The 27,656-nt window shown below is 39.6% G+C and overlaps 1 protein-coding gene across 1 annotated transcript; it reads right to left on the bottom strand.

Annotated features, from left to right (window-relative positions):
• Nucleotides 1-23,760: 23,760 nt before the first annotated feature.
• LOC113073893 (olfactory receptor 146-like) lies at nucleotides 23,761-24,702 on the bottom strand. The gene has a single exon (XM_026246640.1). The coding sequence runs from the start codon at nucleotides 24,700-24,702 to the stop codon at nucleotides 23,761-23,763; it is 942 nt and encodes a 313-aa protein (XP_026102425.1).
• Nucleotides 24,703-27,656: the final 2,954 nt, after the last annotated feature.

Here is a 27,656-nt window from a genome sequence, read left to right as displayed (position 1 = left end):
GCCCGGGTGCGAGGGCCCGTTCATCGCTGCTTGCAGCTTTAATTCTTCTTCTTCTTCTTCTTCTTCTCCCGAATGAATCGCATTTTTGAGGGCTTTAACATGCTTAAAAAGTCATGAAACTTCGCAGACGCGTCAAACCTGGTGAAAATTTTCGTCTGATATAGGATTCAGAAGAGGGTGTGCCAAAATGGCTCAACAGCGCCACCTATACTAAGAAAATCAACAGCCTTCCAGCTATGTTTCACGTACATGCACGAAAATTGGCACACATATGTAACACACCAATACCTACAAAAAAGACTCTTGGACCAAAATTCTAAACCCAACAGGAAGTCGGTTATTTTTTATATTATGAGCAAATTTTGTGTAATTTTGGTCATTTCCATGTGTTGTATTTTAATGAACTCCTCCTAGAGATTTCTTCAAATCAACACCAAATTTGGTATGCCTAATCTAAAGTCCTTTGCGATGTTAAATTGCGAAGATCTTGAGTTTTCGTTGAAGGGCGTGTCCGTGGCGGCCTGGCACAATTTTGATGATTCGCCACGAAAAATGAAGTTGCTATAACTCACACATACAATGTCCAATCTGCCCCAAACTTCACATGTTTGATGAAACTCTGTACCTGAACAGATTGACATGCCCATATTCAGTTATAGTCATAGCGCCACCTATTGGCAACAGGAAGTGTCATATTTTACGCTGTGACTAACTACTCCTAGAAATTTTTTGACATCAATGTCTTTTTTGTGGTCAGTCTAATCTAAAGGCCTGTGCGATGTTCAGTTGTGAAGATCTTGAGTTTTCGTTAAAAGGCGTGTCCACGGCACCATGGTGAAGTTCGATGTCTCGCCATGTGAATAAAAGATGTTATAACTAGGGCCGGGACTCGATTAAAAAAATTAATCTAGTTAATTAGAGGCTTTGTAATTAATTAATCGAATTTAATCGCATTTTAATCGCATATAAATATTTGACCTGAGAACAGTGAGAAGTAATTTTTTTTTTCACATGGATTTATAGTATACCATTGAATAATGACTGAATACATAAGCTTAAGCTACAAAATATTGTTTATTTTTGTTCAACCAAGTCTAGCAGACCAGTGCAATTTTTGCCATGAAGTGTAGCAATAGCGTATTTAGAGACAATTTAGAAATAGTACATTTCAGAAATTCAGGAAGCTTATAGGTGCTGGAACCTTCTGTAAAGAGTTTTTTAAGTAAAACATAATACTGTCAATTACATTCAGAACATTGGAAACACTGACTATTAGAAAACATCTCTATGTTGCTTCAGAGGCCATAACATACTAAGTCCAACTCTCAATAACCTTGGCCAAAACAATAAAGAGTTCAACATAAACTGTTGCACCAACAAAATAATATATAGTTCAACATAAAGTGTAAAGTCCACGCTAGCTGCTATATGTTTTGCGTTGAGGTGATACTTGAGGCTCGATGTGCTGCAGTGATATCATAGACAGTAGTGATATGCGAAGCGAACGCTAGTTGGTGCTTCAGTATAATCGGTCCGCCGAAACAAATCCAGTGAGAAACGTTCCGCGGTGCAAAAATAAGTTATTAAAAATGCGGGAATTTTTTTTCTGTAATTAATTAATCTTAGTTAACGCGTTATTTTTTGTGTAATTAATTAATCTCAATTAACGCGTTAAAGTCCCGGCCCTAGTTATAACTCAGGCATAAAATGTCCGATCTTCCCCAAACTTCACATGTGTGATAAGAGTCCTGACCTGAACAGATCTGCAGGCCAATATTCCACCGGGTGTGGCAGAATGGCTCGATAGCGCCACCTATACACTTTCAACGGAGTGTGCCTCGAGCTGTTTCACGTACATGTACAAAAATTGGTACACACATGTAAGTCACCAATATCTACAAAAAAGTCTCGTGGTACGAAATCCGAATCCCAACAGGAAGTCGGTTATTTTGAATTTTCCCTGCAAAATTGGTGTTGTTTTTGCCATTTTCAGGGGTTGTACTTTAACGAACTCCTCGTAGAGATTTATTCAGATCAACACCAAACTTGGTCAGTGTAATCTAAAGCCATTTGCAATTTTAAATTGCGAAGATCTTGAGTTTTCGTTAAAGGGCGTGTCCGTGGCGGCCTGGCGAATTTCGATGATTCGCCACGAAAAATGAAGTCGCTATAACTCACACATACAATGTCCAATCTGCCCCAAACTTCACATGTTTGATGAAACTCTGAACCTGAACAGATTGACATGCCCATATTCAGTTATAGTCATAGCGCCACCTATTGGCAACAGGAAGTGACATATTTTACGCTGTGACTAACTATTCCTAGAAATTTTTTGACATCAATGTCTTTTTTGTGGTCAGTCTAATCTAAAGGCCTGTGCGATGTTCAGTTGTGAAGATTTAGATTTTTCGTTAAAAGGCGTGTCCACGGCACCAGGGCGAAGTTCGATGTCTCACCATGTGAATAAAAGATGTTATAACTCAGGCATAAAATGTCCGATCTTCCCCAAACTTCACATGTGTGATAAGAGTCCTGACCTGAACAGATCTGCAGAGCAATATTCCACCGGGTGTGGCAGAATGGCTCGATAGCGCCACCTATACACTTTCAACGGAGTGTGCCTCGAGCTATGTTTCACGTACATGTACAAAAATTGGTACACACATGTAACTCACCAATATCTACAAAAAAGTCTCGTGGTACGAAATCCGAATCCCAACAGGAAGTCGGTTATTTTTAATTTTCCCTGCAAAATTGGTGTTGTTTTTGCCATTTTCAGGGGTTGTACTTTAACGAACTCCTCCTAGAGATTTATTCAGATCAACACCAAACTTGGTCTTGATCAATGTCTTTTTTGTGGTCAGTCTAATCTAAAGACCTGTGTGATGTTTAGTTGTGAAGATCTTGAGTTTTTGTTAAAAGGCGTGTCCATGGCGCAGTGACGAAGTTCGATGTCTCGTCATGGGAATAAAAGATGTTATAACTCAGGCATAAAGTGTCCGATCTTGCCCAAACTTCACATGTGTGATAAGGGTCCTGGACTGAACAGATCTGAAGGCCAATATTCCATTGGGTGTGGCAAAATGGTTCGATAGCGCCACCTATAAACTTTCAACGGAGTGCATATGCACATTCAATGGAGTGCGCCTCGAGCTATTTTTCATGTACATGTACAAAAATCGGTACACACATGTAACACACCAATACCTACAAAAAAGTCCCATGTTACGGAATCCGAATCCCATCAGGAAGTCGGTTATTTAGAATTTTCTCTGCAAAATTGGCGTTGTTTTTGCCATTTTCAGGGATTGTACTTTAACAAACTACTCCTAGAGATATATTCAGATCAACACCAAACTTGGTCAGTTAAATCTAAAGGCCTGTGCAATGTTAACTTGTGGAGATCTTGAGTTTTTGTTAAAGGGCATGTGCATGGCGTCATGACAAATTTTGATGTCTCGCCACAGCAAGAGAAGTTGTTGTAACTCAGACATAATTTGTTCGATCTTCCCCAAACTTCACATGTTCGATAAGAGTCCTGCCCTGAACACATCTGAAGGCCAATAGTCCATTATAATGAGAGCACCACCTGCTGGCAACACAAAGATTGGCACAAATATGGAGTAAACTTTGATATATTCCACTTCAATCAATCAATCAATCACCTTTATTTATATAGTGCTTTAAACAAAATACATTGCGCCAAAGCACTGAACAACATTCATTTGGAAAACAGTGTCTCAATAATGCAAAATGATAGTTAAAGGCAGTTCATCATTGAATTCAGTTATGTCATCTCTGTTCAGTTGAAATAGTGTCTGTTTTTATTTGCAATCAAGTCAATGATATCGCTGTAGATGAAGTGACCCCAACTAAGCAAGCCAGAGGCGACAGCGGCAAGGAACCGAAACTCCATCGGTGAAAGAATGGAGAAAAAAACCTTGGGAGAAACCAGGCTCAGTTGGGGGGCCAGTTCTCCTCTGACCAGACGAAACCAGTAGTTCAATTCCAGACTGCAGCAAAGTCAGATTGTGCAGAAGAATCATCTGTTTCCTGTGGTCTTGTCCTGGTGCTCCTCTGAGACAAGGTCTTTACAGGGGATCTGTATCTGGGGCTCTAGTTGTCCTGGTCTCCGCTGTCTTTCAGGGCAGTAGAGGTCCTTTCTAGGTGCTGATCCACCATCTGGTCTGGATACGTACTGGATCCGGGTGACTGCAGTGACCCTCTGATCTGGACACAGACTGGATCTGGTGGCCACGGTGACCTCGGAACAAGAGAGAAACAGACAAATATTAGCGTAGATGCCATTCTTCTAATGATGTAGAAAGTACGGTGTTATGTGAAGTGTTCCGGTTCCAGTTTACCTAATTAATGCAGCCTAAAAATCCTTTAACGGATTTGGATATTAAAAGCATATTAGTATGTTATGTGTATGCCAGGTTAAAGAGATGGGTCTTTAATCTAGATTTAAACTGCAAGAGTGTGTCTGCCTCCCGAGCAATGTTAGGTAGGTTATTCCAGAGTTTAGGCGCCAAATAGGAAAAGGATCTGCCGCCCGCAGTTGATTTTGATATTCTAGGTTTTATCAAATTGCCTGAGTTTTGAGAACGTAGCGGACGTAGAGGAGTATGTAAAAGGAGCTCATTCAAATACTGAGGTGCTAAACCATTCAGGGCTTTATAAGTAATAAGCAATATTTTAAAATCTATACGATGTTTGATAGGGAGCCAGTGCAGTGTGGACAGGACCGGGCTAATATGGTCATACTTCCTGGTTCTAGTAAGAACTCTTGCTGCTGCATTTTGGACTAGCTGTAGTTTGTTTACCAAGCGTGCAGAACAACCACCCAATAAAGCATTACAATAGTCTAACCTTGAAGTCATAAATGCATGGATTAACATTTCTGCATTTGACATTGAGAGCATAGGCCGTAATTTAGATATATTTTTGAGATGGAAAAATGCAGTTTTACAATAGCTAGAAACGTGGCTTTCTAAGGAAAGATTGCGATCAAATAGCACACCTAGGTTCCTAACTGATGACGAAGAATTGACAGAGCAACCATCAAGTCTTAGACAGTGTTCTAGGTTATTACAAGTAGAGTTTTTAGGCCCTATGATTCAGTGTTAATTTCGTTGACTAAATATTTTCGTCATTATTTTCGTCACGAATATATTTTTGCGGACGAAAACTAAACGAAAACTAAAATAGAAGGCACTGATGGAGACTAAAACTATGACTAAATTGATTGACATTATCGTCAAAAATAGACTGTGACGAAAATCAAATCAGCAGATGGGAGAGATGCGAGGAATGAGCAAAAGAACCGGCAAAACAGAACAGACTGCATGAGAGAAGAGAACCAATCAGAGCCTGACTTATTGAGACGTGAAGCGAAGGTTTTCAGTTTTTAAATGAGCTCCCGGGAAGTCGGCATTCGAAGAGGCGATGTCTAAAAGAGCGACAAAATGTCCACAGCTCACTTCACGTTTGACGACGAACAAAACAAAACAAAGCGTAAAGCACGCGGAGCGCTCATTCGTGGCAAGAACACCACCAATTTGAAAAGACATTTACAGACGAGCCACCCGGACATTTTCTCAAATGTAATTTCACAACGATGTTCTTTTGTTTATTGACTAAGCAAAATTGGAAGACTGCAGTGCGTAGATGTTGTAGCATTAAATATTACGAACTGAAAAGTACTGTAAAATAGCCCCTTCTTCAAATTAGATGAGAGCACAATACTAATACGTAATATCATGATAAAAACATTTGATTAATACTAATGTTTAGTATATTTTATAATGTTCTACTTGTTGACAATATCACAAATATTTCTATATTAGTCATGTGAAACATGAATGTTCACATCCTATCATTATACATACAAATCTAGCAATATTGTAGTATTTAAAACATACAATATTGCTAGACAAATTAATACCTTATAAAATCTTGTTACTTTTTTTATCCACCTAGCTGCCAACTTATTAAATATTTACTTTAAATGTGTGCACTTATTGTTCAGCTCAGCTGTAAGCTTTAAGGTCCTGGACCTAACGTTATTTTTCTTTTATTGATGGTCAATTGGCAGCTAATTATTGTTTACATTATCATGACAGTGTTTGTTGCTGCATAAAAGCTTTTGAATCGAAATAAAGACACAGTTGTGTTGAAATAAAGTTGAATTTGTGTTTTATATATTTTGGTTAAGTTTGTTTCCTATACCAGCTGTAAAAAAATTGTCTAGTACATCTGTTATTGATTTTAGTCTTATTTTAGTCGACTAAAATACCAAGCAATTTTAGTCGACTAAAATACCAAGCAATTTTAGTCTACTAAAATACCAAGCAATTTTAGTCGACTAAAATAAGACTAAAATTAAAACAAATCAGATGACTAAAACTTGACTAAAACTAAAAAGAATTATAGTCAAAAGACTAAGACTAAAACTAAATTAAAATTTTGTGTCAAAATTAACACTGCTATGATTAACACCTCTGTTTTTTCTGAATTTAGCAGTAAGAAATTACTCGTCATCCAATTTTTTATATCGACTATGCATTCCATTAGTTTTTCAAATTGGTGTGTTTCACCGGGCTGTGAGGAAATATAGAGCTGCGTATCATCAGCATAACAGTGAAAGCTAACACCATGTTTCCTGATGATATCTCCCAAGGGTAACATATAAAGCGTGAAGAGTAGCGGCCCTAGAACTGAGCCTTGAGGTACTCCATACTGCACTTGTGATCGATATGATACATCTTCATTCACTGCTACGAACTGATGGCGGTCATATAAGTACGATTTAAACCATGCTAATGCACTTCCACTGATGCCAACAAAGTGTTCAAGTCTATGCAAAAGAATGTTGTGGTCAATTGTGTCAAACGCAGCACTAAGATCCAATAAAACTAATAGAGAGATACACCCACGATCAGATGATAAGAGCAGATCATTTGTAACTCTAAGGAGAGCAGTTTCAGTACTATGATACGGTCTAAATCCTGACTGGAAATCCTCACATATACCATTTTTCTCTAAGAAGGAATATAATTGTGAGGATACCACCTTTTCTAGTATCTTGGACAGAAAAGGGAGATTCGAGATTGGTCTAGAATTAACTAGTTCTCTGGGGTCAAGTTGTGGCTTTTTTATGAGAGGCTTAATAACAGCCAGTTTGAAGGTTTTGGGGACATATCCTAATGACAATGAGGAATTAATAATAGTCAGAAGAGGACCTATGACTTCTGGAAGCACCTCTTTTAAGAGCTTAGATCGTATAGGGTCTAACATTCATGTTGTAAGTTTAGATGATTTAACAAGTTTATACAATTCTTCCTCTCCTATAGTAGAGAATGAGTGGAACTGTTCCTCAGGGCGTCTATAGTGCACTGACTTTGATACTGTAGCTGACGGCTGAATGGTCGCAATTTTATCTCTAATAGTATCGATTTTAGAAGTAAAGTAGTTCATAAAGTCATTACTGCTGTGATGTTGGGAAATGTCAACACTTGTTGAGGCTTTATTTTTCGTTAATTTAGCCACTGTATTGAATAAATACCTGGGGTTATGTTTGTTTTCTTCTAAAAGAGAAGAAAAGTAATCAGATCTAGCAGTTTTTAATGCTTTTCTGTAGGATATGCTACTTTCCTGCCAAGCAATACGAAATACCTCTAGTTTTGTTTTCCTCCAGCTGCACTCCATTTTTCGGGCTTCTCTCTTTAGGGTGCGAGTATTCTCATTATACCATGGTGTCAAACTGTTTTCCTTAACCTTCCTTAAGCGTAAAGGAGCAACTGTATTTAAAGTGCTAGAAAAGAGAGAGTCCATAGTTTCTGTTACATCATCAAGTTGTTCTGAGGATTTGGATATGCTAAGGAATTCGGATACATCAGGAAGATAACTTAAAAAGCAGTCTTTTGTGGTAGAAGTGATGGTTCTTCGATACTTGTAACAAGAAGTAGAATTTACAATTTTGGCTATATGAAGTTTACACAGAACTAAATAATGATCTGAGATATCATCACTTGGCTGAATAATTTCAACACTATCAACATCAATTCCATGTGACAGTATTAAATCTAGAGTATGATTTCGACAATGAGTAGGTCCTGAAACGTGTTGTCTAACACCAATAGAGTTCAGAATGTCTATAAATGCTGATCCCAATGCATCTTTTTCATTATCGACATGGATATTAAAATCACCAACTATTAAGACTTTATCTGCAGCCAGAACTAACTCGGATGTAAAATCACCAAACTCTTTAATAAAGTCTGTATGGTGCCCTGGTGGCCTGTATACAGTAGCCAGTACAAACATAACAGGGGATTTATCATTAACATTGGTTTCTCTCGATAATGTTATAAGAAGCACCATTACTTCAAACGAGTTATACTTGAAGCCTGCCCTCTGAGAAATCCTGAAAACGTTATTATAAATTGAAGCAACTCCTCCCCCTTTGCCTTTTAGACGCGGCTCGTGTTTATAACAATAATCTTGGGGGGTGGACTCATTTAAACTAATGTATTCATCAGGTTTTAGCCAGGTTTCTGTCAAGCAGAGCACATCTATATTATGATCAGTTATCATATTATTTACAAAAAGTGTTTTCGTAGAAATGGATCTGATATTCAATAAGCCAATCTTTATCATTTGTTTATCCATATTGCATTTGTTTTTTATTTGTTGAACCTCAATTAAATTGTTAACCTTAACTTGGTTTGGACGTTTTTTGTATTTTCTAGTTTGTGGAACAGACACAGTCTCTATAGTGTGATATCTAGGTGAAAGAGTCTCTATGTGCTGAGAATTAACTGACCTCTGTGACAGGAGGCAGCTAGCAGATGGTCGGTTTAGCCAGTCTGTCTGCTTCCTGACCTGGGCCCCAGTTAGTCAAGTATAAACACTAAGACTATTTGCCATATTTCTAGACAGAAGAGTGGCGCCACCCCAGGAGGGATGAAGACCATCTCTTTTAAACAGGTCAGGTCTGCCCCAAAAGCTCGTCCAATTGTCTATATAACCTATGTTATTCTGTGGGCACCACTTAGACATCCAGCCATTGAGTGATGACAATCTGCTATGCATCTCGTCACCACGGTAAGCAGGGAGGGGACCAGAGCATATTACAGTGTCTGACATCGTGCTTGCAAGTTCACACACCTCTTTAAAGTTATTTTTAGTGATCTCCGACTGGCGAAGTCGAACATCATTAGCGCCGGCATGAATATCAATCTTACTGTATTTACGTTTAGCATTAGCCAGCACTTTTAAATTTGCCAAGATGTCAGGCGCTCTGGCTCCCGGTAAACATTTGACTATGGTGGCTGGTGTCTCTATATTCACGTTCCGTACAATAGAATCGCCAATAACTAGAGCACTTTCATCAGGTTTCTCAGTGGGTGCATCACTGAGTGGGGAGAACCTGTTTAATGTTTGGATCGGAACAGAAGAGCGGTGTTTTAACCCACGATTACGCTGCCTCACCGTCACCCAGTTGCCCTGCTGCAGGGGCTCTGCTGGAACCGGACAATGTACAGGAATCCCTGAGCTAGACGCATCCAAAGCCGTATCTAGAGCCCTAGCATTCTTACTGTCCTCAATTAAAGTTTGGATGCGTGTCTCTAATTCTGAAATCTTCTTTGTCAGCCTAACTATTTCCCTGCATTTATCACATGTGAATCCCTCAACAGCGACAGAGATAGATAAACTGTACATGTGGCAAGAGGTGCAAATAACAATTGTAGGAGAAGCCATTACTCACCGTGCTTGATGAAATATTCTTACTGCGGTTGTTTGATGAACTTGTGGAAAACTGGTTTAAGTTGGTATGAGTATGGTATGGTATGAGTTTAAATGCATGTTTCTCACCGTTCACCTATTTACTAAAGCCACTCGCTGCTGGTGAGCCCGTGTGCGAGGGCCCGTTCATCGCTGCTTGCAGCTTTAACTATTATTATTATTATTATTCTGTTTCTTCTTCTCCCGAATGAATCGCATTTTTGAGGGCTTAAACATGCTCAAAAAGTCATGAAACTTAGCACACGCGTCAAACCTTGTGAATATTTTCGTCTGATATAGGATTCAGAAGAGGGTGTGGCAAAATGGCTCGACAGTGCCACCTATACTAAGAAAACCAATTTTATGACATCAATGTCTTTTTTGTGGTCAGTCTAATCTAAAGGCCTGTGCGATGTTAAGTTATAACTCAGGCATAAAATGTCTGACTATTTCTAGAAATCTTTTGACATCAATATCTTTTTTTATGGTCAGGTTAAAAGAAGAAACGCTAGCGTGAGGGACGTTTTGAACACGATGAGCGGCCAACAGGTGAGTTTCCAGTCATTGCTGGTGAAAAATCAGCCTTATGGGGTTGTTATTCGCTATAACAACTGCCTCGCTATACATGATCCAACTTATTACATTGCAACCTACAAAAGAAATAAATAATTTGACACAAAATATTGATTTAAAAATGAGTTTATTGATTTTAAAAACGATTTTATTGCTTCCGCTAAAGAAAATAGTCCGTTCCGCGTCCATGTCAACGGTCTGTTTTTCATGGCAAGGGTGTGTTTGGACCCCCAAATCAACCCTGGTGTTCTCCTGCTAGTGTCTAATAGAATATAGAGGCTTCATTCCATGTCAAATCAGTCAGAATCCAAGAAAGTGTTGACAGCAACATCTCAGATGAAGAGTTTTCTATATTATGTTTGGGACCCAAAACTAAGGCCTGTAAAAATATTCATATTTTTGTCAGTCCTTGAGATTGTCATTCTTATAGCATCAAAAAAAAAACTATCAGAGAACAATGTTTGGGCATTACTATCTTAAAGTGTTATTCATAGCCTCACCAAACTTTGCAGGATGGAAGGCAAACATGTTCTTAGTATAACTGAACCAAAGTTTGTACTGCATGCCTATTAAGATTCTACAAGGGCCTAGATTTGGGTAAATGGCTAAACCCCTGATACTGAGGGTATTATAAACTCATTTTTGAAAAGTTTTCTGCTCACCAGTTTAAGCACAGAGAGGGAGTATGCCCCCTTGTGGTGAAAACCAGCTACTTCTTCTCCCGTGTTTCATTCCTGCCTTTTTCTATTTTCATTTTTATTCTTTTTATTCTCTCTTTTGGGTTAGGTTATTTTGATAATTACCATCATTATCATAATTCCCTAAACTGGTGAGCAGAAAACTTTTCAAAATTCAAAACTAGTTTAAATCGAAATTTAAAATAAACATGTAAGAATAATTAAAAGGAAAATCTGAATAATATCCTATAATAACCAATGATAACAGTAAGGTATCAATAATAATTGTGAAATTAATCAAAAATGGTAAAAGTAGACATATGCAATTCAAAACAGAATTGAAAAGAGAGAGATCCGAGAGCTGCAAGCTGTGAACCGACTTAACAGGAGACTGGCGCTAGATGGCTTACTTCCTTCTAAGTGGTCAATCAGTGGTTGACCTGACACATTTAATTTACCCCATTAAACAATTCAATTTTAATTCAAATCATGTTTGAACCAAACTCAAAGTAAACAGTCAAAGACAGGAAAATTTGTCTAACACAAAATAATATTCACTCGAGCAAAGCTGTAAATGCAAATAATTATTGGAATTTAGATGGCTAAATCAATACTCACAGAGAAATATAAATTAACAGTAAAAGAGCATTATCTGAAATGGCCACGAGATGGCGTAATTGCACTCATGCAAGCTGAAAGAAGGCGAGGCGTAATTTGAGACTTATAAACACTTAAAGTTTGTCAGGCTGATTTTCTGCATCAAAATCACAGCTAAACAGACAGACAAAGGTTTTATGACCTTTGCGGTGTTATATTACACAAGAGAGTGAGGCAGGATCCCTTCACTGCCAAACACACAGCTGTTAACAACAGGATTTGTCCATCTGTTGACTACCATACACACTGTATCTCTCTGTTTGTTTTATTGGGTCTTAGTGCTGCGTTTGACACAATTGACCACAACATTCTTTTGCATAGACTTGAACACTTTGTTGGCATTAATGGAAGTGCAGTAGCATGGTTTAAATCATACTTATATGACCGCCATCAGTGAAGGAAGATGTATCATATAGATCACAAGTGCAGTATGGAGTACCTTAAGGCTCAGTACTAGGGCCGCTACTCTTCACGCTTTATATGTTACCCTTGGGAGATATTATCAGGAAACATGGTGTTAGCTTTCACTGTTATGCTGATGATACTCAGCTCTATATTTCTTCGCGGCCCAGTGAAACACACCAATTTGAAAAACGAATGGAATGCATAGTCAATATAAAAAACTGGATGACGAGTAATTTCTTACTGCTAAATTCTGAAAAAAAAACAAAAAAAAAAAACAGAGGTGTTAATTATAGGACCTTAAAACTCTGCATGTAATAACCTAGGAACACTGTCTAAGGCTTGATGGCTGCTCTGTCAATTCTTTGTCATCAGTTAGGGACCTAGGTGTGCTATTTGATCGCAATCTTTCCTTAGAAAGCCACGTTTTTAGCATTTGTAAAACTGCATTTTTCCATCTCAAAAATTACGGCCTATGCTCTCAATGTCAAATGCAGAAAAGTTGGTTGCACTTTATTTTACAGTACGTGTACTTACATGTACTTATAGTGTACTTACAGTGTATTTATCTAAGAAAGTTCTGGTAATACAAGGTAACTACATGGGGTAGGGTTAGGTTTAGGGGTAGGATCCTTTTCCGTTTTGGTGCCTAAACTCTGGAATAACATACCTAACATTGTTCGGGAGGCAGACACACTCTTGCAGTTTAAATCTAGATTAAAGACCCATCTCTTTAACCTGGCTTACACATAACATACTAATATGCTTTTAATATCCAAATCCGTTAAAGGATTTTTAGGCTGCATTAATTAGGTAAACCGGAACCCGGAACCCTTCCCATTCCACCCGATGTACTTGCTACATCATTATAAGAATGGAATATATGCTAATATTAGTCTGTTTCTCTCTTATTCCGAGGTCACCGTAGCCACCAGATCCAATCTGTATCCAGATCAGAGTGTCACTGCAGTCACACGGATCCAGTACGTATCCAGATCAGATGGTGGATCAAGCAACTAGAAAGGACCTCTACATCCCTGAAAGACAGCGGAGACCAAGACAACTAGAGCCCCAGATACAGATCCCCTGTAAAGACCTTGTCTCAGATGACCACCAGGACAAGACAACAAGAAACAGATGATTCTTCTCCACAATCTGACTTTGCTGCAGCCTGGAACTGAACTACTGGTTTCGTCTGGTCAGAGGAGAACTGGCCCCCCAACTGAGCCAGATTTCTCCCAAGGTTTTCTTCTCCATTCTGTCACAGATGGAGTTTCGGTTCCTTGCCACTGTCGACTCTGGCTTGCTTAGTTGGGGTTACTTCATCTACGAAATGCAAATAAATGCAAAGACACTATTTAAACTGAACAGAGATGACATCACTGAATTCAATGATGAACTGCCTTTAACTGTCATTATGCATATTGACACACTGTTTTCCTAATGAATGTTGTTCATTTGCTTTGACGCAATGTATTTTGTTTAAAGCACTATATAAATAAAGGTGACTTGACATTTATCAAAATAGCACTTATGATTTAAATGTTTTAGGTTTACAATATCGTTTATTTGTTTAATATCACTGTGGTTCACCACGAATTCAATAATGATATGTAATTACACTGCCTTTTTACTACTGAATCAGAGGAACATCGCTCATGTTCAGATTGACAAAAAAAATCTAAAAAAAATAGATTTCTTTGTCTTTTAATAGGCGGGTTATTAATATTACAATGTTCTCACTGCAGAGAGATCTTGGTCTTCTCTTAACAGGAGACTTTTAACATTATACTGCAGTTTACTTTTATTAAAATAACAGTGACTATACTGTTAGGTATTTTTAGAAACTGTTAATGTGCTGAACAGCTGGCTATTGTACCGAATGAGTTCGCTCGAAGCGGGACTTAACTCACAATTCAAAAATGTTCATACATAATATTAACATCCAAAAATGCGCATGAATATGAATATGAATATTGCTCACAAAAACAAAGTTTGAACGCTGCCTGCATTCTGCACCATAACATATGTAGCAACAATCACTTTCTGGGGAATAATTAACTCAAATGAAGTGAATATTCATGAGTCTATGAATATGATGTGCTTATTGCTTACAAATATTAAATTACCCAAAGAGGGAATATTTAATGATGTAAAGGTAACCTTTACTAGAATTAATTTAAGTTATTTAGACAATCTGTTTGTCGCGCGAACTGGAAGCTAGACTTCCTTATCAAAAATCAATAAAAAAATACCCTTCTTACAAACTCCAAGAAATATTAATCTTTTACACAGGAAAAAAAAACAATATTTTCTGTGTCTGTACTATTTAGATCACTGAAATTAATTCATAGAAAACAAAGCAGCTTAGATCACACGATTCAGGGACTTCGATCTCGATGAGCAATAAAGAGGTTCAATTCAAGCAAATTATTGTATTTAATAAAAGCAGACTAAAGAGTACATAACTACAATTCACAGAGTAAATATTTAGAAACAGTACAATTTAAACAAGATAATCGAACGAGAATAGTAGAGAGATAGGGAGAGAAACGAGAGAGAGAGAGAAAGAGTGAAGGCAGATCTCAGTTAACTTTGCAAGAGACCCCAAGTTATTGAATAATTTCACAAAAATGGAATAGCCTAGACAACCTTAAACAGCAATTTTAAGTTGCGATATAATAAAGTACTTGCTTTGATCTGGCTCTTGTGTGTAGCTGAGTTCAAATTGTCTGTTGGTGCGGCTTCAGCGTTGTTCTTTCCAGAGCAGATGATGCCCGAGCTCAATGCTTAACGCGAATGTAAACTTTGCCAAAAGATGATTAGACTTAAATTTGTTTGGCTCGCGAAGACAATTGAACGAAGACAAATATCAGAAGTCAATATAGAAAAACTAAGATGAAACGAAAAAGTTTAGAAGAACAAACGGAGAAACTTCTTGAAAAGTCAGATCACAAAGCTGAGAACCCCCTTCTTTCTCTGGCGCAATGCCAAGAACAAGGGTTTTCCTCTGTTTTTATGGAAAGGTAAGTTTACACCTATCTCCGGTCGCTCCGGAGCAAGCGGTCGAGAGGAGGTCCGGCAGAGATCGCCACTGTGGGCTCCCGTCGAACCGGGATTTGGCCATTTCCCCAGGATGTCCCGAGAGGAGAAGGGAGACGCAGATCGGCCGAGCCAGCGCCGTGGTACCAGATGGCCGCCAGTCCTGTGCAGCGCCACAGTACAAGATGGCCGACCGTCCAGCGCCACAGTACAAGATGGCCGCCAGTCCAGTGCCACAGTACAAGATGGCCGCCAGTCAAGCGCCACAGTACAAGATGGCCGCCAGTCCAGCACCACAGTACAAGATGGCCGCCAGTCCAGCGCCACAGTACAAGATGGCCGCCAGCCCAGCGCCACAGTACAAGATGGCCACCAGCTCAGCGCCTACGCCCAAGATGGCAGCAGTGACATTTTTGGAGTATTTCTCTAATTTATCTAAGATCCTAGAGATTCCCAAGACGGTTCACGTCATGGCTGCTGAGCCAGCGTCTCAGCCCAAGATGGCAACCAGCCCAGTGCAATAGCCCAAGATGGCCGCCAGCCCAGAGCAACAGCACAAGATGGCCGACTCAACGCCTGAGTCTCCAGACAGGGTGCCACCGACTCGCCATCATAGAGGGCGGAGGAGGAGAAGACAGGCGTCTACTGCTCCTCAAAGTCCGGAGGACTTTCCCGAGTAGCCCACTGTCGTCCCTGAGGACGTTCCCGAGCGGGCAGCTGCCGTCCCCGATGCAGTTCCCGAGGCGGTGCCCGATGCGGTGCCCGATGCAGTTCCCGAGGCGGTGCCCGATGCAGTTCCCGAGGAGGCGCTCGATGCTGTTCGAGAGGCCGAGGCGGTGCCCGATGCAGTTCCCGAGGCGGTGCCCGATGCAGTTCCCGAGGCCGAGGCGGTGCCCGAGGCCGTTCCCGAGGAGGCGCTCGATGCTGTTCGAGAGGCCGAGGCGGTGCCCGACGCTGTTCCCGAGGAGGTGCCCGCTGCTGTTCCGGAGGCAGAGGCGGTGCCTGCTGCTGTTCCGGAGGCAGAGGCGGTGCCCGCTGTTGTTCCGGAGGCCAAGGCGGTGACCGAGGCCGTTCCCGATGTGGTGACTGAGGCGGTGCCCGAGGCCGTTCCAGAGGCAGTGCCCAAAGCAGAGGTGTCTCACGTCTCCACAGGCAGTCTTAAGTCAAGTCAAGTGCCCATTTACTGTTCAGAGTTGAGTCAGTTCCCGGTTGACCCTCCGGAGTCGAGTCAGGTGTTCGTGGACCCTCCAGAGTCAGGGTTAGTCACCGTCGACCTTCCAGAGCTAGGGTTAGTCACCGATGACCTTCCAGAGTCAGGGCTAGTTACCGATGGCCTTCCAGAGTCAGGGCAAGTCACAGATGGCCTTCCAGAGTCAGGGCTAGTCACAGATGGCCTTCCAGAGTCAGGGCTAGTCACAGATGGCTTTCCAGAGTCAGGGCTAGTTACCGATGGCCTTCCAGAGTCAGGGCTTGTCACTATTGACCTTTCAGAGTCGAGTCAGGTTCCCATGAACTCTCCAGAGACAAGGCTAGTCACCGGTGATCTTCGAGGACTGAATCAAGTCACCGGTGATCTTCGTCCTCCCATGGGGTCGGCAACAAGAATGTGGTGGTCTTCCGCTCCGCCCTGGGGGACTCCGGCCTCGACCGCGAGGACGTGGTGGTCTTCCGCTCCGCCCTGGGGGACTCTGGCCTTGACTACGAGGATGTGGTGGTCTTCCGCTCCGCCCTGGGGGACTCTGGCCTTGACTACGAGGATGTGGTGGTCTTCCGCTCCGCCCTGGGGGACTCTGGCCTTGACTACGAGGATGTGGTGGTCTTCCGCTCCGCCCTGGGGGACTCTGGCTTTGACTACAAGGATGTGGTGGTCTTCCGCTCCGCCCTGGGGGGCTTCTGCCTTGACCACATGGGTGTGATGGCCCTCTGTTCCGCCCGGGTGGTAATCACCTAATGTCCTCCATTTACCCATGTTTTTGTTTTCATTTGTTTTTCTATTTTCCTCCTTTGGACCTGACCCTGCGTCCCTCCCCTTTGTTTTTCCTCCGCCGGTCCACCACCCTCCTGGACTCCTTGTTTTGTGTTTCACCTCTCCTGCTTCTGCCTCGCCATTCCATCTGGTTGTTCCGTCTCTGTTTTCTTCCATTTTACCTGGTTGTCCTGTCTTTGTCTCTCCATTCCACCTGGTTGTTTGTCTCTGTTTTCTGACCCTCCGTCCCTCCCCCTAGTCCGCCGCCGCTTCACCTCCCTCCTACCTCTTTTTCTGTTGGGTTTTCCGGGGTTTCAGGTGGAGCATCTGGGAGCTGCTCCGTAGGGGAGGGGGTAATGTCACGCTGTCAGTCTCTGTTTTCCTGGGTGTCCCCTAGTGAGCTCACTTCTCCTTAGGCACTTCACCATAGGCACTTTAATTCCGCTAGTCTGGTCATGTCGTCACAGTAATTGCACTCCAATTAAATCGCACAGGTGCTGCCAATCCTTTGTCATTAGTCTCCCTACATAGAGCTGTCTTTCTCTGTTGTCTGTATGGAGTCCTTACCCTATGTGTGCATTGATGTTTCTCGTCTCCCGAGACTTTCCCTACCTTCTCGTTTCATCCGAGTTCCCGTTTTCATCCGCTTCCCTTTTTGGTTTTGGTTTGTCTCTCAAGACTGTTTATTTTGTATTTTACCCTTCTGTTAATAAAACCCATACTTGCAATTGGATCCTACCCTCTCCTTGTGTTTTTCCCAAAACCCACCGTCACAGAATCATGGCTAAAACATGCAATAAAAAAATAAAAAATAAATGAAACCCTGTGGCTTGCGATACATTGATGTGTAAAGACGCAAAACAATCGGTCTGTGCAAGAAACTGAACAACATTTATATAGTTTTTTTTTTTTTTTACCTCTGATGCACTGCAGTGCCTGAACTATACTGAGCGTGTCCTTGACACCAACTGGGCGTGAGGTAGCTACTTCTTCTTGCTTTATGGCGGATCGCAGTCTTATAAGTATAAAACTGCCTAATTCATTTTTGGTTGAACTATTCCTTTAATCCCAGCCATAATTGTTGCATTTAATGATGTATATCTTAATTGAAAGGCTTTTGTCATTTAAAATAAAATAAATTATTTTTGTTTGAGATTAATATATTATTTTAACATCCCTTTTTGTATTGAAACCAATATGTTGTGCATTAAAAATGTCTCAACAGATTTTTGTGAGCTTACCCACATGGAAAGAACCTATACAGTATTGTTCAAAATAATAACAGTACAATGTGACTAACCAGAATAATCAAGGTTTTTCGTATATTTTTTTATTGCTTCGTGGCAAACAAGTTACCAGTAGGTTCAGTAGATTCTCAGAAAACAAATGAGACCCAGCATTCATGATATGCACGCTCTTAAGGCTGTGCAATTGGGCAATTAGTTGAATTAGTTGAAAGGGGTGTGTTCAAAAAAATAGCAGTGTGGCATTCAATCACTGAGGTCATCAATTTTGTGAAGAAACAGGTGTGAATCAGGTGGCCCCTATTTAAGGATGAAGCCAACACTTGTTGAACATGCATTTGAAAGCTGAGGAAAATGGGTCGTTCAAGACATTGTTCAGAAGAACAGCGTACTTTGATTAAAAAGTTGATTAGAGAGTGGAAAACCTATAAAGAGGTGCAAAAAATGATAGGCTGTTCAGCTAAAATGATCTCCAATGCCTTAAAATGGAGAGCAAAACCAGAGAGACGTGGAAGAAAACGGAAGACAACCATCAAAATGGATAGAAGAATAACCAGAATGGCAAAGGCTCAGCCAATGATCACCTCCAGGATGATCAAAGACAGTCTGGAGTTACCTGTAAGTACTGTGACAGTTAGAAGACATCTGTGTGAAGCTAATCTATTTTCAAGAATCCCCCGCAAAGTCCCTCTGTTAAAAAAAAGGCATGTGCAGAAGAGGTTACAATTTGCCAAAGAACACATCAACTGGCCTAAAGAGAAATGGAGGAACATTTTGTGGACTGATGAGAGTAAAATTGTTCTTTTTTGGTCCAAGGGGCACAGGCAGTAGTGTAAAAGTAGTTTTATTTTTAGCAACTTTTACTTTTACTTCACTACATTCCAAAGCATAAAATCGTACTTTTTACTTCACTACATTTCATAAAACATATCGTTACTCCCTATATCACGTGCTCCGACACTCAGAAGCGGTGTCTGATTCATCATGAACGAACTGATGCTGAGTCCCAATTCGCCTACTTATACTACGACCTAAAAGTATGTACTTTTTTTGTGAGGGAAAAGTACATACTTTTGAGTGTGTAGCAAAAGAGTATGCACGCTCTGGGACATACTTCGATGACGTCATGCAACATGAACGACAACGTGGTTGACTAGTTACGCACACCACAACTGTTAAGGTTTCATTCATTCTTTATGTCCAATAAAATTTTATTTACTATTCCCATCATTTTTTCTCATCGTTTTTTTTCACAATACATTTTACTATGTGTGCTTCTACCAAGTTGAGAAGTGAGGAAACAGGGCTGCGTCGTCGTAGAACCAAACGCAGGTCGTTTGTGAGGCGGCTGGTTCTGACGTTCATGTGCAATGTGTGTAACGAAATAAAATATAACTTTAATTAGGGTTAAACATTTGAATTCTTACACTTAAAAGCTGAGGGTGCCATGTTTACATCACCACAAAGCCATTGCAAAGCTCCTCCCTCCCGTACGCAATGTGTGTAACGAAATAAATGGGTTGTGGGCAATATTAGCACTTATAGTGTGCATTGATCTGCACTTCGAATTCTAACCGGAAATAGTAGACCATCCTGGTATCTTTGGAATACTATTTTCAACATACTACGATTTGGGACGTACTAATTCTAGTTTTGCATACTATTTAGGACGGATAGTATGCGAATTGGGACTCAGCATGAGTCTTTTCAAAAGAAACTTTTAAATCGGATCGCGAATTGCACCAAACGATTCGTTTACGAATTAGAATGATCCGATTGCAGCTGTTCTGGAGTCGACCACTCACTGATTCAAATGAACCGTTTAGTGCGAGTCACCAGAAGTAAGAACTGGGAGATCTTGTGAGCGCGCGTGCGTCTGATGTTGCTAAAAGTAAGTTATGTCGAAATTTTGGAAGTTGACATGAATGTTCATCGTACTGAAAATAAGTAAATATTGTTTACTGATGCTAACTGTCTAGCTAACAAGCTTGTTGGTGCTAAGTTGATGTAATTTTTATAAATAATGTCCAAATATTTTTATTCAGCCACATATTTTTATTCAGCCACATATATATATATATATATATATATATATATATATATATATATATATATATATATATATTACATCTGGTTAGAAAAGAAAGGATGTGATGTTCAGAACATGGTAACTACAGTAATTATCAAAGTGGGAAGAGATGCACCCCGTTTGGCCAGGGGTGTTTTTAAACCACAGACAAGATTTGAGAAGGAAAAAATCATTATGCATTTTTTTTTTTTTTTTTTCTTAAAATGTTCTTCCTAACTTCAGGCCTTATTATCATGTCATATATACAGTACAGACCAAAAGTTTGGACACACCTTCTCATTCAAAGAGTTTTCTTTATTTTCATGACTATGAAAATTGTAGATTCACACTGAAGGCATCAAAACTATGAATTAACACATGTGGAATTATATATGGAATTATATACATAACAAAAAAGTGTGAAACAACTGAAAATATGTCATATTCTAGGTTCTTCAAAGTAGCCACCTTTTACTTTGATTACTGCTTTGCACACTCTTGGCACTCTCTTGATGAGCTTCAAGAGGTAGTCACCTGAAATGGTCTTCCAACAGTCTTGAAGGAGTTCCCCGAGAGATGCGTAGCACTTGTTGGTTCTTTTGCCTTCTGTCTGAGGTCCAGCTCACCCCTAAACCATCTGGATTGGATTCAGGTCCAGTGACTGTGGAGGCCAGGTCATCTGGCGCAGCACCCCATCACTCTCCTTCTTGGTCAAATAGCCCTTGATGCCTTCAGTGTGACTCTACAATCTTCATAGTCATGAAAATAAAGAAAACTCTTTGTATGAGTTTTCCAAACTTTTGGTCTGTACTGTAACTTTGATGTTCTGTAAAACAACTAACTTTAAAATACTTTTTTCTTACTGGTGAAAATCAGATGGTCATCTCTGTTTTCTCTCAGGTACATCACAGTGTAAGCTTCACAGTGAGCATTACTCTCATCAGCGTAGTCCATATCAACAACAAAAATATATTTTGACTCCATATAGTGGTTATTTTGGAAAAAATCCCAGGTATTTTGAGCAGTAGGATTATAAAAAAATGTGCTAATATAAAATTAAATTAAGTAGCCTATGTAAAATTGCAAACATCTATCTTGCAGTACTTTTTTACTTAAGTACATAAAAAATTTAGTACTTTTGTACTTTCACTTGAGTAAAATTGAAAAAGGAGTACTTTTACTTTTACTGGAGTAATATTTTACCATATGTATCTGTACTTTTACTCAAGTACTTGATTTGTGTACTTCGTCCACCACTGTTCAAAGTATCTTGGAGAGGTGAGGTGTCCAAGTCTCAACATCTAACTACTGGGGTGCCTCAGGGCTCAGTTCTTGGACCACTTCTCTTCTCTGTCTACATGGCATCATTAGGTTCTGTCATTCAGAAACATGGCTTTTCATACCACTACTATGCTGATGACACTCAACTCTACCTCTCATTCCATCCTGATGATCCAACGGTAGCTATTCGCATGTCAGCTTGTCTAACAGACATTTCTTCCTGGATGATGGACCATCACCTTCAACTCAGCCTTGCCAAGACATAACTGCTTGTGATTCCAGCAAACCCATCGTTCCATCACAGATCTGGTCATTTTGTAGCTCATATCTCATTTCTGACTGTCATACATGATGCCTAGCTCATATTTTCTATTATCAAGGCAAAAACTAAGAATTAACGAAAAAAATTATGCAAGAACGTATATATGTGCGAACACGTGAAATTGGTATCACATGTTATTGCCATGTTATGGAATTTAACTATGGCAATATATTAACATGATATACAGAGCCGGACAGTAACGGAGTACATTTACTTGAGTACAGTACTTAAGTACAATTTTGAGGGATCTGTACTTTACTCGAGTATCATTTTTGGGGAGTACTCATGACTTTACTCAAGTACATTTAAGAGGCAAATATTGTACTCTTTACTCCGCTATATTTCTATCCATAACCATAAGTACCCGTTACTTCTTCGGCCCCGTCCACATGGAGACGGTCCCCCGATCTTTTTTCCCCTCATCTCAAAAAAATATCAGCTTCCACACAAAACCGATGTTGTATACATGCCAGACCAGCATGTGGCGCTGTAATTCTGCCACAGAGATACACTTAAAACGGAAAAGAAGACATGGATTTGCTGATAAACCTTGTGCATGGTACACAAACGAACATGGAACAATACATTTATTAATCCGTGTTAATGTTAGTTAATAAAAAATGCAATCGTTCAGTGTTTGTTCATGTTTTTGTTGCTGTTACGTGATGTAGTGGTGTTTGACTAGGGGCGAGACATGGGCTGATGATTTTAGATTTTCACAAAATTTACGGATACGCCATCCAGATGAAATGCAAAGGCAGTATATTTTCTAATATATCCACTCTGGAACCCGGTTTCAAAACATCGTTTCACTCTTCCAAAATGCCAGATCCGTGTGGACAAAAATGCCTATCCGTTAAAAGAATTGTGCGCTGAATAAAAAAGAGGAAAAAAAAAAATCTCAGACACCCTACCAAACGTCTTTGGATAGTGCAGGAAGGAAGAGGTGGAGGAGGATAAGGCGCGTCATGACAGACCTTCAAAGAATAATAAAGATTTTTTTCTGTTCAGTTTTTTTGTCTTATTTTTGTTCTTGTACTATATTTTTACTAGGTACTATTTGATTGATCTTGAGTAAATAAATAATGTACATTTCTACATTTTGGACTTATTTAGGTTGCCTAGCAGCTATGGATTTTAATTTTACTATTATAGGTGAACATATAGGTGCATATATACGTGCATATATGTACCTATATAGGCATATGTATGCACATAAATATGTGTACATATATATGTAAGTATATGTGTGCATATGTATGCACATAAATATGTGTACATATATATGCAAGTAGCTTTCATACAGAAGCCTTCTCTGCCTTAAATATGGGACGGTCGGCAACCCTGTAAGACACAAAAGATAATTTGGGCTGCAACCTATGTTAGGATAAGGATAATGCGGCTCTGGTGATGCTTATGTATTATAGTACATATTATGTAGTCTTTTAATATTCCTATTACTTAGCAACCAAATAACAAACACCACAGTGATTGGTCAACAGGTGGAGTGTTTATATTTTATACACAATACATAAATGTATATATATATATATATACACATTTATAAGAAATATAAATAAAGTAAGAAATAATTGTGGTAGATTGATTTGTTATTTGCAGGTGTGGCCAAATGTAAATTTGTGCCCTCTATCCTTAACAGCTTTAGCTCTTTCATTCTTTAAAAATATGATTTCAGCTTAAATTTTTTATTTATTTTTTACATGCCTAAAAATAAGTCACAACATATTAACTTTTTTTTTCCACCACAGTTGAACAATCTTTTGTCTTATCTCTTTAGTTTGTAAACCATATACTATAGGATTTAGTCCTGGTGGTACAATATGAAACATTATACTAGCTAGCTTCCTGTTTTCAGAGTATTCAGGAAAACGATGGAGAAAAATCATGATGGCGCAAGAAACAAACATTATTAAATAAACGGCTATGTGACTGCCACATGTTTTTATGGCTTTACTGTTGAGTGCTTTGTTTTTGCTAATTATACATACAGCAACAATCCTGATATATGTTATAAACATCAATGTCAATGATATGCTGAGTGCTCCCACAGAATAAACAATTCCAAACATGTTATTAATGGCCACATTTTCACAGGACAATTTATAAAGCGAAGCATTGTCACAGAAAGGGTTTTCAATTTTAGATCTGCAGTGAGAGAGGTGTACAGTGAGACCTATCATAATTGCCACTACAATTACAGGCAGCGCCCAGGCTATTGCTGATAATTTAACCACCATTTTATTGGTCATTATAGTTGTGTACAGCAATGGATTGCATATAGCCACTTGTCTGTCATAAGCCATGGTTACTAATGCAGTGTGGCTTGCTGTTGCAAATATGTGAACAAAATATGCTTGAATAACACACTCCACATATGTTATATAGCGCTCTGAAGCCTGTCTGAAAATATCCTGCATTAAGCGTGGTAAAATGACAGTTGTCCCTATTATATCATTCACTGGAAGGTTACAGAAAAGAAAATGCATAGGATGATGTAGGTTCTTCTCCATTCCAATCAGTATTATTAGTCCAATGTTACATCCCATTGCAAAGATGTAAAAAAAGAAAAGGAAGATAAAAACAAGATAGGAAGCCTGAGGTGCAACTTTCAGTCCCTCCACAAGGAGAATGTTATTTGTAAATGTCAGGTTATCCATTAGTTGCTGTACACAAAACCTGAAAACAGTAAAACTCAGACTGTCATTAAATGTCTTAAATGTCATCTTAAATGTCTACATCTTAAATAGTTTCATTACACTAAGAGGGATATAAATGGACTATGTTGACAGATATTTGTGTTTTAGCAGTAAACCCTAGTTTTTTGCATATAACATATGATAGCATTTTAATGTGCTTTATTTTTACATAAATCTATGTATGCTGCATATTTACAAAATAACATATTTTACATGGATTTCTCTTCTCAATGATTTTCAGAGTCAACATAAATTGGCACTTTTCAAAGCATGCGGTCAGTTAAACTTTCTAACAATACACAGTATTTAAAAAAATAAAAGAACCTGGAATCATATTTTCTGCTATGAAGTTGCGTAATGTCTGGTATTTGCTTTTAACATAACATAATTGTACCAGAAGTATTTTACCTCAGATCAAGTTGTCTAGTAAATAGTTACAGCCAAAACTATGAATCATGAGTGTTACTATAAGAACTTAAATATCAACTTGTTCTTCTCTAAAGAAATCTTTGCTCATTCTTGGCTTTTAATAACTGATTCAAATGTGTTTTCTGTGATGTCATCACCCAAGAGGGGTGCTCTTGTTATCTGTCGACTTTTTGTTGTTCTCAGTATGGCAAAGGCACACCGTTTGCCCTGAAAGAATGGTCCAGTTAGCCACCACTAGTTAATGAAGGTGCACCTAATGAGTCCTAAAATCAGCAGGTTGTAACCACCTTCAAAAGTTCTAATTTTATGGGTCTTGTATGTTAGAGGATAGACTGTCACCCTGTGGATAGAAGTAATTCCACATGCTTATGGGTCTAGAGGGCATCTTTTTCCTGCATCTATCCACCTTCATTTTACATTTTACATATTCTGCAGCATTAAATGGTTTATCAGTTTCAATAATAATAATAACAATAATAATAGTCAAAAAATGGCACTGAATATTACTTTCTATATTTTACGTAAAATATCCCAGACCAGTCGGGGATGTAATTACACCAGTCATAGTGTTGACCTCCTACAGTTCAGGCACCAAGGGGCCTGAGAACAAAGGGAACAAAGCTAACCCCAGGGATCCAGACGTAGTCGAACTCAAGACGGGAGGGACTCATGGAGAGTGCCTGTAAGTCTCCTACTCGCTTAACTGATGCTACCACCACTAGCAGAGCAGTTTTCTCAAGGGAATCGGCCATGGCTCCACTAGCGACCACTGCAACAGGTCCGAGAGCCACGGTAGGCTCCTCTAAATAGGGGCTACCAGGATGACCTTGTGGGCATCCCCTGTGATTCGTCTGATGACCTGGGGGATCAGAGCGATCAGGGGGAAAAGCATAAAGGAGTAGACTGGGCCAGTCGTGGGCCAGAGCATTCTTGACTTTGAGCAGAACCTAGGTGTGCTATTTCATAGCAGTCTTTCCTTAGAAAGCCACGTTTCTAGCATTTGTAAAACTGTATTTTTCCATCTCAAATATATATCTAAATTACGGTCTATGCTCTCAATGTCAAATGCAGAAATGTTAATCCATGAATTTATGACCTCAAGTTTAGATTATTGTAATGCTTCATTGGGTGGTTGTTCTGCAAGCTTAGTAAATAAACTACAGTTAGTCCAAAATGCAGCAGCAAGAGTTCTTACTAGAACCAGGAAGTATGATCATATTAGCCCGTCCTGTCAACACTGCACTGGCTCTCTATCAAACATTGTATAGATTTTAAAATATTGCTTATTACTTATAAAGCCCTGAATGGTTTAGCACCTCAGTATTTGAATGAGCTCCTGTTACATTATAATCCTCCACGTCCGCTATATTCTCAAAACTCAAAAACTGCAAAATGATAGTTAAAGGCAGTTCATCATTGAATTCAGTGATGTCATCTCTGTTCAGTTAAATAGTGTCTGTGCATTTATTTGCAATCAAGTCAACAATATCACAGTAGATGAAGTGACCCCAACTAAGCAAGCCAGAGGCGACAGTGGCAAGGAACCGAAACTCCATCGGTGACAGAATGGTGAAAAAACCTTGGGAGAAACCAGGCTCAGTTGGGGGGCCAGTTCTCCTCTGACCAGACGAAACCAGTAGTTTAATTCCAGGCTGCAGCAAAGTCAGATTGTGCAGAAGAATCATCTGTTTCTTGTGGTCTTGTCCTGGTGGTCATCTGAGACAAGGTCTTTACAGGGGATCTGTATCTGGGGCTCTAGTTGTCCTGGTCTCCGCTGTCTTTCAGGGCAGTAGAGGTCCTTTCTAGGTGCTGATCCACCATCTGGTCTGGATACATACTGGATCCGGGTGACTGCAGTGACCCTCTGATCTGGATACAGACTGGATCTGGTGGCTACGGTGACCTCGGAATAAGAGAGAATTCTAACGATATAGCAAGTACATAAGGGTGTTATGGGAAGTGTTTCCGGTTCCGGTTTACCTAATTAATGCAGCCTAAAAATTCTTTAACGGATTTGGATATTAAAAGCATATTAGTATATTATGTGTAAGCCAGATTAAAGAGATGGGTCTTTGATCTAGATTTAAACTGTAAGAGTGTGTCTGCCTCCCGAACAATGTTAGGTAGGTTATTCCAGAGTTTAGGCGCCAAACAGGAAAAGAATCTGCCGCCCGCAATTGATTTTGATATTTTGAGAACGTAGTGGATGTAGAGGATTATAATGTAAAAGGAGCTTATTCAAATACTGAGGTGCTAAACCATTCAGGGCTTTATAAGTAATAAGCAATATTTTAAAATCTATACAATGTTTGATAGGGAGCCAGTGCAGTGTTGACTGGACCGGGCTAATATGGTCATACTTCCTAGTTCTAGTAAGAACTCTTGCTGCTGCATTTTGGACTAGCTGTAGCTTGTTTACTAACCGTGCAGAACAACCACCCAGTAAAGCATTACAATAATCTAACCTTGAGGTCATAAATGCATGG

Source organism: Carassius auratus, unplaced genomic scaffold, assembly GCF_003368295.1.
Source record: "Carassius auratus strain Wakin unplaced genomic scaffold, ASM336829v1 scaf_tig00013184, whole genome shotgun sequence".
In the NCBI taxonomy this organism is placed as follows: Eukaryota; Metazoa; Chordata; class Actinopteri; order Cypriniformes; family Cyprinidae; genus Carassius; species Carassius auratus.
Note: the sequence above shows the minus strand (reverse complement) of the source record. Positions and strands in the feature narration are given on the sequence as shown.

Bases quoted from the DNA above. Each gene is read 5' to 3' on its own strand.
- LOC113073893 (XM_026246640.1), bottom strand. From the start codon at position 24,702: ATGGATAACCTGACATTTACAAATAACATTCTCCTTGTGGAGGGACTG.